Source organism: Pelophylax lessonae, assembly GCF_965119305.1.
Source record: "Pelophylax lessonae genome assembly, chromosome: 2".
In the NCBI taxonomy this organism is placed as follows: Eukaryota; Metazoa; Chordata; class Amphibia; order Anura; family Ranidae; genus Pelophylax; species Pelophylax lessonae.
The window spans coordinates 603,536,604-603,549,033 of record NC_138769.1 but is presented as its reverse complement, the minus strand read 5'-3'; the positions used below and the strand labels follow the sequence as shown (position 1 = coordinate 603,549,033).

Genomic DNA, 12,430 nt, shown 5'->3' with positions numbered 1-12,430 from the left:
GGGCGGCGACTGTCGGAGGATGTAAGAAAACGGAATTTTTGTAAAATTTTACCGTAAAATTCCTTTCTCTGAGTCCTCTGACGGTCGCCGCCCCTCTATTGGGGTTCTTGTGGACTTAACTGTTTGCTACCAAACTGAGTTGGGAATGCTGATAGCAGGGGGTATTGGACCAGTGGGACAGCCCCATAGGTGTGTATGTAGATTACTTTGTTTTTTTAACAAGTCTTATGCCTAGCTTGCTCCTATTGATATGAAGTCAATACCCATTGGTGAAGACTGAATGAGTGGGCGGCGACTGTCGGAGGACTCAGAAAATAATTTTACGGTAAGATTTTACAAAATTGAAGTTTTTCCTTTTGACTTTGCAAAGTTCTGGCTGAATTTGCTGGGTGCATCAACTTAATCTTGAATAGCGGTGTGTGTGAACCAAGAGTCTATGGGGCATCACATTGACTTTACATTGAATTAGTTTTGCATTACTCTATGCTAGGGTTTCGAGGAACAGCAAAGGAAAGAGAAGCTGAAGAGTCAGAAAAAGTGGACTGGTGTAGAGTATGAGCCCAATGATCTGAACTATGAAGACAAACTTCTTGATGACCAATTTGCAAGAGATGGCATTTGTTTTACTTTAGCTGGAGAGGCTGGTAAATATTTCCTTTCATTTTAAAACCGATCTTCACTCTGAAAATAAACTTTCCTCCTCTCTGCTATCTTTTTTTCTTTTTCTCGCTCTTTTTTCTTTCTCACTGTTCCTCTTAAGCAAAGCATGTCTAGAGGTTGGGAGGCAAGAACTTCTGATCAGGGAAGATGTATGAAGGCAGGACTGGTTGCACGTCATCGCGAGGTGCCTGCCTGATTTTTAGAAGACAGCCACCGCCTGGTGGCATGGGATCCAAAGGGTGGCAGCAGAGAAGTGGATTGCAGCAGTACAATGCTGAATCCACTTAGGTAGTTTAAGTATTTGAATTGAGGACAAGCCAGCATCCAGTAAGAATGGATTTAAATGTTTAATGTAAAGTGGTTAATGCCCAGTTTCGATTGTACTGCCTGAAGCCTTACTAGAGAAATGGAGTTCTGAGGACAGAAAAGGCAACCCCTTATTTTATTTTATTTTTTTTACCCTCCCTTCCTTTTAAGGGCCTATGAAGGGTCTGGATGAAGCTCTGGATCTGTGGAAAGATGTACTCTCTGGACCTAGTATTCCATCTTTACACAATAATGAACAGACAGTCTTCTCCTTGCATCTACTGGCCTCTCTGTTCCGACTCATGGGCAAGGTCTGTTTCCGATACTTGGCACTAATTTTCGTGTGTGGTGTTTTTTTTTTTTTTTTTTTGGTTGTTCTTTCTGATTTTGTTTAATTTATTGTAAGGTTTCACTCATCGCTTTTATTTAAATTTAGAAGCTGGAATATTGGTTGTGTAGGTTACAGGTAGTAACCTATAACCCCCCCCCCTCCCCCCCAAGATCTTCTGCTTACCCCAATCTTTTAAATTTATTGATGCTAAACTAAGCCATGAAATATTTACCTTTCTTTGAACCTATCATTAGAAGTTAATGCATGCACAAGATTCACTTTGCCTTTGTCAGGAACACAGATTGCAATCTAGGTTTATCAAAGGTTCTAATCCTTCCCTGCTCCATCCAAAATGAAGCAGAAACCCCCCCCCCCCCCCCCAAAAAAGAATGCAGTATTCGCCATCCGCGGCTAATGGGTTGCATGCAGCCGTTTACCAAATCCTCGGGGGTGCTTCTCCTGCTACTGACCCAAACGGGGCTAAGTCTCTAACCCCTTCTAACCACAGATCCTAGGTCATTTAGTCACAATCCCTCTAAAGTGTAAATGATTGTGAACAGGGCCTTTTTTAAAAAAAAAAAAAAAGTTGTATGATTGGCATAAGTCTAAAGCTGGCCATACGCATATTTGAAATTTTTTTGCAGGTTTTGCTGGGGCCGTCTGAATTTTTATCCAGGGCACCCTGGTTGTACAGAAGTCGATCTATTGATTTTGTCTTCTATACAACCACCTTGTCAGGTTTTTTCATGAATATTTGGTGCCGCCGACTCTAGCCAGCAACACTGATCATTGTGTTCTGACAGCAGGGAAGGCTCCCTGCCGTGAGAGCCCCATAGCACAACGAGAGTGTTCCCCATCCATCCTAAATGTGTGGATGGGGAAAATCCATCATAAATGTGAGGATGGGGGGAATCCATCAATGTATGGGCTGCTTAAGATTCAAGTTGGTTTTTTGTTTTTTCTATTTGATTTGCAAAAATTAAAATAAAATTTTAATTTCTGTCTCAAACCTATTTCTAATCTTGATTTGCTTTTGTAATCTAATAAAGTTTTTGCTTGCTGTCACTTTTAGGCATTGTGTACACTGGCAGCTCCTAAACTCACGCTTAGGAGCTTTTGGTGTTTTTTTGCCAAAGCCCCGAATTCAATAAAAGCCTGTGTGTCCATGTACACATAGGCTTTGCAGCAGCTTTTAGGGGAGGTTAAACCTCCCTCTCCTGAATGTGGAAGAATCCCGTTGAGAAGAGTTTTGCCCAAAAGACCGCTGACCGTAGCAAACACTTGCGGTAGCGGTTTACACATGGCTTTGCAGTGTGTAATGTTTTTCCATGGCTGGCATCCAGGGGAGGTTAGTGTACATGAAGCCTTAATATAAATGCAGTTTAACATTTTAGATTTTAAAGTGTAAAGCTTGTAAACCATTTGAAAAATGCTAGTGTGTTTTTTTCTTGCAGCCTTTGCAGGCTATACAAAGCTTCCAGCTAGTAAGACGTCTGTGCAGATGGATGGGGGATTTTATACGCGAGGCTGGAGCTCTGTGTCAGTTAACAAAACTTTTATTTTACTTGGAGAGTGTTGAATGTGCCCAGGTAAAACAAGTTTTTTTTTTTTTGTGTTAATTTGCTCCAGTAGTAATCTACCTACATTGTGAGTGTCCTTTTGTGAAGACTTTGTGAGTAGTTACTTTTGTCTTTCTGGATTTAGGTTACTTTCCAGGAGGCAGAAACCACTCTGCAACATGCAGACAGCACCAGTGAGACATATGTGTTGGCTCATTGCAGTTGTGAGCTTCTACGCAGCCATCTTTACCGAATCAATAATGAGGTAATTGTGAAGGCTTACAATGCGCTAAGGCATGGTCACCCAACTTTTTCACTTTCTGTGTAATTTTTTTACAAGCCTAAAGCCCTGTACACACGGGTCGAATGTCGGGAGACATCAGCCGGTTTAAAAAATATCGCCTGACATTCGGCCCGTGTGTATGTCGCCCGAGCATGCTGGTAAACCAGCAGCCGACCGGCTCCCGATCAGCACTCTCAGCCAATGGCTGAGGGCGCTGACCGGAGTGTTCTTGTGGGGGGGCTGTCCCACTTGTCAGAACACAACAGCTCAGCAGGGGAGATCACTGTACTAATGTAAAATCTTTAGTACAGTGGCTTTAACCTTAGCGGTCAGTTGTGTTTTTTTTTTTTTTTCCCCAGTTGATCAAAAAAAAAATGTACCAGGGTTTAGAAGACTGGTGTGCCATAATCCATATTTAGAATTTTACTGCTAATGGAAAATACATTTATTACTTTAACTGGTGCACACACAAGTCATGTTTATAGGTAAACCTCCAATCAGCCTCAATGCATACATTTTAGATCTGAGATCAGCCTAAATTCCTGCAATTTTCTCTGATCACAACAGCAAAATAGGAATTGGAGATTTGGAGTGGGCTGAGCAATAGATGGTGCTTTTTTTTGACCTAACAATACATAATTGACTAACCCTTTTTCTCTATCTTTCATGGATGGACTCAGTTCTCTGATCCATATCGGTCGGGTTATACTGCCCCCTACAGAAGTAGGACACTAGGCAGAAAAAAAAGTTCTCGCTATGCCTATGTGCAGTCCCGGGTGGTACACCTCTCTCTTCCTGCATAGGATGCCCGTTTTAATCTGCCTAGTCAGGAGTAAGGACCTAGTTCCTTGCTGGGATCTTTGGTCCTGGCATTAGGTATTTTTTGTGTAGAATTTCTTTTTTTTTTTCCGGAATCTTTTCCTGTGAGATCTTCAACTATGCCGGACTGGGCGACGGGCTGGATATCTAGATTCAGTGGTTACCCCAGCCTGGCCAGCAAGCATGTGCAGGCCTTAGCTCCACGCTGGTTCGGCCGCGACATGGTCCCACTGGACTGGGACTGGCCCCGCGAGTTAAGCGTCTTGCCAGGTCGCACATGACAGGGACTAAGCTTATGTTGCAGCGTTCCCATTTGGCCGACAGCCCCCACACTTTGGCGGAGGGGGGTCCTGTCGGGAGATGGCGCCCGCCTGTGTTCTGGTTTGGTGAGTTAATGTTTCCCCCCCTTTTCCCTGGAAGATATTGGGGTGGACGCGGGCTACTCCCTGGGATGGTTGGACCCTCACACTCCTGGCTTTCCCTCTGTCCTGTTGTGCCCCCTCTCCTCCTCCTCCTTTCCCCCGGGCAGCTTCCTTGCTCACTTCTTTCACTGAGCCATCGCTGAGACCTCCCTAATCCGATTGCTTATCTGGGGACAGTGAGTTACTGAGGGTAGTCTCTCTCTGTGGGGGTACATTAGCGCGTGCCTGACCTCCGGGGGGGGCGCTGTAGCATTGTGGGGCCGATTTTTGTGAAAAAAAAAACAAAACAAAAAAAAGTTTATTTTTAATTTTTTGGCAAATTTGCTGGCGGGTTCTTCTGGTTCAGTATAGACCCAGCAGGCCATGTGTCCTCACCTGACCCCCTCACGGAGGCCGCCCGGTTCTCCACTGTCCAATGAATTTTTGGCGATTCTTGAAGCATTTGGGCCTGGGTGGAGGTGGCCTTGAGAGAGGTGTAAAGTTTCCCCACTTACCCCTGCCTCATCTGATGTCTTGGATTCTGAGTCTGACTCAGCTGCCGCAGATGGGGGGCCGCCCTGCTGGGTCTGTTACCTCGCGCCCTGTCTCCTTGGATAATGAGGATGACATTTCTACCTCCCCTGGTGCGCATGATACAGGCTCTGGTGGATGCACTGGTTGTTTCTGTGCGTTACACCCTGCAATTTGGAGGACGCAGTGGCAACTGCGCCTGGGGCGCAAGTGGCATCTGGCACTCACATGCCATCCGGAACAGCCTAATTTGCTAGCATGCTCGTGAAGAATGGGACCGTCTGCGACGTTCCCTTGGGGTGTCTAAGCGGCGGGTAGACATTGCCCTTTGAGGAGTCTCTAGTACAGTGGACTGTTCCGCCTAAGGTGGATCTACCGGTCTCTAGGCTGAAGAGGACTACCGTTGTTCCGGTGGTGGAATCCCCGTCCTTTAAGGACCTGGGAGATTAGATGGCGCGGGCTGTGGACCGTGATCTGTACACCCTAGCGGGGTCTGCACTGGGAACAGTTTTTTATGATTGCCATTGCCACGCAGACTCTGCCTGATGGGCGGAGTTCCAACTCCGTGACTTGGTGAGGAGCGAGTCCCTCCTGCCCTGGGGGAGCTATTGGACCAGCCGTCATATGCCGCGCTGGACACGGCTTCTTTATTAGATCACCTGTCGGTTTCGGCAGTGGTTGTCTGACGTATGCTTGGCCGGAGTGTTGGTCTGCGGATCAAGCTTCTAAGAAGGCCTTAATGGATCTCCCTTTTCAGGGGGATTGCCTGTTTGGCGCTGCCCTGGATAGCCTTATGTAAGGGTCTCACGGGGGAACGATTACTTTTCTTCCACAGGCTATCAAGGGTAAGGGTCTTTGTCGCAGACGGGGTCCCTACTTTTCGGCTCACAAACAGTTTCTTCGTCCCTCGGGGACAGTTGATGTGGTGAAGTCTTTCAAGACTTCCTCGGGTGGGTCCAAATTACCCTGGTTTGGCGAAAAACAGATTGTTCTTTTCCAGACCTGCGAACGAGGCCTACTCGGCCTGAAGGTGCGTCCATACCCATATATTGGGTGGGGGGTTGTCTTTGCCAGTTCTTGGACCTGCGGCTGGCCCTGTTCCCAGGCAGCTGGGATCAGGAGGTCATGCGGTCCAGTTGCAAGATTGAGTTTCGATCATTTTTTTCCAGTAAGGTTTTACCTTCCAATGTACGTCTGTCCCTGGATCGCTTACAGGCACTCTATGGCGCAGTTCAGGCTCTGGTTCGACAAGGCTTAATATCTGTTCGCACGATGGTGGCTTCCCTACATCAGGGGGATTCCTGGCCTCCATAGACATCAAAGATGCCTACCTTCACATCCTGTTTTTTTTGTGCAGGAAGCCAACGGGTTCTCCATTTTGCTGTGTTTATCCTTCAGGGGAAAAAACTCTTGGAACTTCAGACTGCGGCTCAACTGTTACCGTCCAGCACGTTGTAGCAGCTTTGGAACCTGCATGCAAGTTCTGGGACTGTCCCTTTCGCTCAATCCCTCTTGAGGATCCCCCAGAAGGCAATCCTTCTCAAATGGGACTAGACTCCAAACTCTCTGATCCGGCTGAGCCAGGTATACAGGGAGTCTTGATCTGGAATCCTTCCTCCCCTTTTTACTGGACAATTGTCAGCGTGGATGCAAGCTTCTCCGGGTGGGGAGGAGTCCTCGGCAGGTTCTCTGCTTGTGGAGTATGGTCCCTGGAGGATCCAGGTTACTGATCAATGTCCTGGAGCTGAGAGCGATCCGGCTTTGCCTAGTTCACTGGATCGGCACCTGCGGCTTTCCATTGCGTATTCATTCGGACTATGCCACGACCGTAGCATATGTCATTCACCTAGAGGGCACCAAGGGTGTCCTTGCGGTCTGGAAGTGACAGGCATTCTTCGTTGGGCAGAGCGCCTTGTTCAGCTCTCTCCTCTTTTCCTTTTCCAGGTGTGGAAAATTGTCAGGTGGATTGCCTCAGTTGACAGGTCTTGGGGCAGAGGAATGGCCCCTTCATCCGGAGGTGTTCCAGCAGTTGTCTTCGTTGGGGCACTCCAGACGTGGATCTGTTGGCGGCTCATCCACAGGATAGTGCAGAGGTTGTGGCACACTCCCGGGACCCTCTGGCCGATGCACTGGTGGCACCATGGGTTATGTCATAGGCAAGAACTTATGCTAAGTTCAATGAACGATGCTTAGAAGTTTAGCCGGCATCGTCATGTGTGGGCGATCACGGATGGGCAAAGGTCAGTATCAGCTGCTGTCTGCCTTTCCTCCTCTCAAGTTGCTGCCAAGACTTCTTCACAGGGTCGAGGCGGAATGGATTCCAGTCATTCTTGTGGCTCTGGATTGGCCTCGCCGAGCTTGATACGCCGCAGGCGCTCCTTGGAGACTTTGTCTCGGAGGATTTATTGTCTCCAGGGCCATTCTTTCTTCCTGCTTTAGTCGCTGGCTTTGTCGGCTTGGCTGTTGAAAGCCAGGTGCTGTAGGGCAGGGGTTTGTCTGCTTCACTGATTCCCACCCTGCTTAAAGGATGACTTTTCATTGTACGAGAAAGTCATATATTGCGTGGTGTGAGTCTCTTACTCTGTGGCCTGGATCTTGGGTCTTCAATGGGGAGTTGATCAAAAGTTGGCCTTGAGTACGATCAATGGTTAGGTTTCGGCTTGACAATTTTCTTCCAAAGGCCGTTTGCCGCCCGTCCCTGGTGCGTAACTTCTTCCAGGGTGTGCGACACTTGGTACTTCCAGTGCGACCTCCATTGCCAACTGGGGACCTTGCTTTGGTGCTGTCGGTTCTTCAAGAACCTCCTTTTGCAAGTATTCGGGGGGTATCCTCTGCCTACCTTATTACAGAAGGTGGCTTTCTTGGATACTGTCACTCTGCGCACAGGGTGTCTGCACTGGCGACATTGTCCTGTCCTGTCCTCCCTATATGTTGGTTCATGGAGACAAGTGGTGCTTTGTCAGGATCCGTCCTTTTCTCCGAAGGTGGTTTCTAGTGTGCACTTGAATGAGGACATTGTATTACTGTCTCGTGTCCTATGCCCAAACATCCTAAGGAATATGCATTGCATACTCTGGATGTAGTTCGGGCACTCAAAGTGTACTTGGCAACTACGGAGTCTTTTTGTGAGTCAGGTTCGCTCTCTGTACACACGGATGGCCCAAGAACAGGGCTACCTTCTGTGACTGTTTTCAGCTGGATCAGACAGGGGGGGGGGGGGGTGCAGGCTTATTTAATTTAGACTCGGGTCCTACCTTTCCTTATTTTGGCGCATTCTACTTGGGCGCCTAGTGCTTCCTGGGCTTTTCGCCATACAGGCATCTGTGCTTCAGGTTGCAAGATGGCTACCTGGTCGTCTGCTCACACCTTTACCAATTTTTATGAGGTGGATGAGCAGGCATCTGCAGATGCCTCTTTTGGCCACAGTCTTGCTAGCTGCTGTCTTTTGGCCTTCCTTGAGAGTGTGGACTGTTTCAGGTGGGCCTCATCTTCTTATTCTGATGAGTCCTATGGTGCATGGTTGGCTGTGTTTAGCCTTGGGGACTTGTTCTTTTCTGCTGTTCCCACCCCTCATTTTATGGCTCTGCTTTGGGACATCCCTACTGATATGGATCAGAGAACTGCGTCCGTCAATGAACAATGGAGAACTGGATTTTTGCCTTACTGTAAAATCCTTTTCTCAAGTTAATTGACGGACGCAGTACCCGCCCCTCTATATGGAGTTGGGTTGATGTTATTTTTCTGACACTGCTTTGATACAAAACTGACATCCTATGCAGGAAGAGAGGGTGTACCCTCCGGGACTGCCCATAAGTGTAGCCAGAACTTTTTTTCTGCCTAGTGTTCTGCTACTGTAGGGGGCAGTATAACCCTACTTGTATGGATCAGAGGACCGCATCCATCAATGAACTTAAGAGAAAAGGATTTTACGGTAAGTCAAAAATCCAATTTCTCTTGCGTCCTCCGACAGTCGCCGCCACCTCTTAAGTCATCACTATTGGGTATTGACTTCCGCTCTGCAGGAGTAACTAGGCATAAGACTTAGTCAAAAGAACAATGCATTTAGCATAGACCCACCCATGGGGCTTTCAGTCTCAGCCTTCTAATCTTTTTCTTTTGATTTTTATTTTAAAAAATGTTAGTTTTTTCTTTTGCTTTACTAGCTGTTTATTTGTCAGCTTAGTTTAGTCAGATCTTCGGATGAAGATGGATTCTGCGGTGCTGGGAATCGGACTGGCCGCCCTGGCTCTCCAGGGCGGAGGGTCAGAGGGATCTCCAGCCCGCCATCGAGCGTTCGGCCATGTGTTCGTCCTGGCATTATGAACGACTCATCCCTGCTTGCAGCAGGGATGCAGCCTGTGAGGTGGCTACCTCACTGGACACATCTGCATTGCTGCAATGTCCTTTTCTTGGCTAACGGCATTCCCTGTCAGGTGAGGACAGCGGCTTTCCGTTCATTGAGGCACCCCACGCCATCTGGTACAGGTAAGTACTTCTGTGTGGGGCCTCTGTCTGGGGTGGCAGTCGTGTGTTGCTGTGTTCCCCATGTCTGTGCCTGTGCAGGGCTCCCTGATGTGAGCCCTGTGGGGATCGCTTGTACATGCGCTACGGTGCTGTGTGTTTTTGGGGGCCTTTTCCCCTGTGTCACTTCGGTGTTTTTAGGGGTGCAGACTGCGTGTGCGGCGGCCGCAGCGGGTAAAGTCCGCGAGGTCCGCCATTTTTAGTATGGGCAAGCATGTCTGGTTTCACTATGGGCTTATCTGCATGCTGTTTTGGCGCCATCTTATGTGTGGCAAAACGATCGTTCCGAGCACATGTTCGGTGGCCATCTTGCCGAAGCCTCCCATTCAGTTCTATGGGCAGCCATTTTCCCTGGGTCTTGCAGCTTATAGTTCAGCCTCTGATGACCTCACTTCCTTTTTCTTCTGAAGCAGCGATCAATGTAATAACACTCTGTGGGGGCTCTGCAGACTGTCTCTTCCATAACTCTTGTTTTGTCCTTCCTGGCTCAGTTTCTTCTCCTTTTGGGGGTCTTTGGTCACTGTACATATAACGGTGGGCTGCGCACTCCGCAGCGATCTTAAAGGGCCAGTACCTTTTTATTGCACTGTTGTTTTCTAACTTGGGCAATGGAATCTCAGGACAGCAAATTCCCTCCAGCCCTGGTGGGGGACCCCAGTCCGGCGGTGGCCCCTGTTATACCTGATTTGGCCGCCGTAGTGGCGTCTTTAGTGTCCAAGATGGTGTTGATGGCTGAACGTACTGCTAGGAAAAGGCCTAAACTGTCTTTTTCCTCTGATTCAGATGGTGATGTGGCTGCTGTGGCTGGCGTGCCCTTTTCAGGTTCTCGCTCATCCCTGGACCGGCTGGGGTCTGAGGGGGAGGCGGAGGGGCTTGATTCTCCCCCAGGGTCGCGTGAATGCGCGACTATGGATGAGTTGATTTCTTCTGTGAGGATGATCCCAGTCCTCCGGGCATTGTCATCTTTTGGGACGCACAGGACCCGCAAGTCGGCACAGGTTTTTCCCTGCCCCGCTGAGTTTCATTACACTGTGAATGAACTGTGGCGCACTTTAAAACGTCCATTCACGGTACCTAGTCGGTTTAAATTGCTTTATCCATTTGCGCTGGCTACGGAATCGCGATGGTGTGCCTCCACAGGTGGATCACACTGTGGCCGTGTTAAACAAGGCTACCTTGATTCCTACTGAGGAGACCCTGGTTTTTCGGGATCCCACGGACAGAAGGTTGGAGTCTCTAGCCCGCCATTCCTACACGGTGGCGGGTTCCTTGCTCAAACCTGTTTCTCTGTCGCTCATTGACAGACGTCGTCTTCTTGATTCACATCAATTGGGTTATGTTGTCTCCGCAGGAGTAGGACTAGCCAGAAAGAAAAAACGTTCTGGCTCCACCCTAGGGGCAGTCCCAGAGGGTATATCCTCCCTCTCTCTGCTACAAGGAATCAGTTTTTTTCTGTCTAGTCAGGAGTAAGGACCGAAGTTCCTTGCTGGGATCTCTTGGTCCTGGCAAGATTTTTTTTAGAAAAAATATTTTTTAGGTAGTTTTCTCCAGTGTTTTTTCCTGTGAGATCTTCAAGCAATTATGCCGGATCTGGGCGACACTAGTGGTCACCCCAGCCGGCCTACGAGCGCGCGCAGACCATTGCATCGCGCTTGGTCGGCCGCGACACATTCAAGTAAGTATGCGGGGCCGGGCGACGGGCTGGATGTTGAGATCCAGTGGTCACCCCGGTTTCTGCCTACGAGCGCGTGCAGACCAGAGCTCCGCGCTGGGTCGGCCGCGACGGAGTCCCATTGGAGGGACTGACCTTGCGAGTTAAAAGTCTCGCTTGGACGCCAGGAACCAGAGAGTCGAGGCGTCCGGAGTGGTCAACAACCCCCCACCCCGGTGGAGAGGGTATTGTGAAGAGAGGGTGCCTGTCGGTTCGGTATGGTGAGTAAATGTTTCCTTTTCCTCGTTATGAGGCAGTGTGGAATATGGGCCCCTCCTTACATGGTCAGTATCTATCTGACACTAAAAGTCCCCCTTGTAAATACAGCATGTGTTTGGTGGGCAAGCGGACTTGGTTTGGGAGCTAACACTCTACCCAGCAGACTGCAGTATTGCAGCAGACATAGGAGGTATAATCCTACCTTAATTGTAGTGGACCTCCTGCAGATCGATAAACCGCCATCAGCATGATATACAGGTGGATGTGCTGGGAAAACGATACTTCGGCAATCCGCCGCCATTTTGCTGTAGACCAGGTACATGTATGTCCGCAGGTCACGTCGGCCGCCATTTTTTTGGAGTCTATTGTCTCCTGTATGGGGGCGGCCATGTTTGAATAGCCCAGCTAACCTCGGAGAGCTGGGAACGCCAGAAGGCGTACACAGGGGGCGGAGCCACTTCCTTCTACCCGGGAAAACGAACACAGCTCTTTCCAGTCTCTAAGAGACAAACGCTGACTGCAGTTGGTAGGAAACTTCTCTGCATCGGGTGGTGAGCCTTCAGGGTCCCTCTCTCTCTCTCTCTCTGTGGGGATCAAGAAGCAGGTACTCTGAGGGACGCTATTGCGCTAGGGGGATACACATAAAAAAAAAAAGTTTTTTTTTTTTTTTTTCTGGCAAAGGTGTCCTGAATTAACATGGACCCTGCCACTCATGTATCTCCACCGGATCCCCTCGAGGTGTCTGCAGGATCCTCCAGCACCCCACTGACGATTGAATCATTGTCAGCTATTATGGAAACTTTTGTGTCCCGGGTGGAAGTGGCTTGTCAGGGACAGGGCGCAAGAAAGCGACCCCCGCCTAACCCCATATTATCTGAAACTTCGGATTCAGAATCTGAGCCTATTTCTGCAGTTGCAGGTACCTCATCTGGGATTGGTGTCTCGGGTACTGTCTCTTCAGACAGTGAGGAGGATGTTTCGGCATCAGCCATAGCACGAGAGGAAGCGTTGGTAAACGCACTCATTGTATCTGTTCAAGAAACCTTAAGATTACAGGGTACTCCGTCGGAAATAGCTGAAACTGAAATC

General features: G+C 48.8%; 1 protein-coding gene across 1 annotated transcript in view; it reads left to right on the top strand.

The window, feature by feature from the left end:
- The window catches only part of ESPL1 (extra spindle pole bodies like 1, separase), a 270,074-nt gene that overhangs the window by 50,009 nt on the left and 207,635 nt on the right, over positions 1-12,430 (top strand). The window contains exons 10-13 of the mRNA XM_082244709.1: positions 491-644; positions 1,138-1,277; positions 2,752-2,886; positions 3,002-3,121. Coding sequence (XP_082100835.1) covers positions 491-644; positions 1,138-1,277; positions 2,752-2,886; positions 3,002-3,121 — 549 coding nt within the window. The remainder of the gene's footprint in view (positions 1-490; positions 645-1,137; positions 1,278-2,751; positions 2,887-3,001; positions 3,122-12,430) is intronic.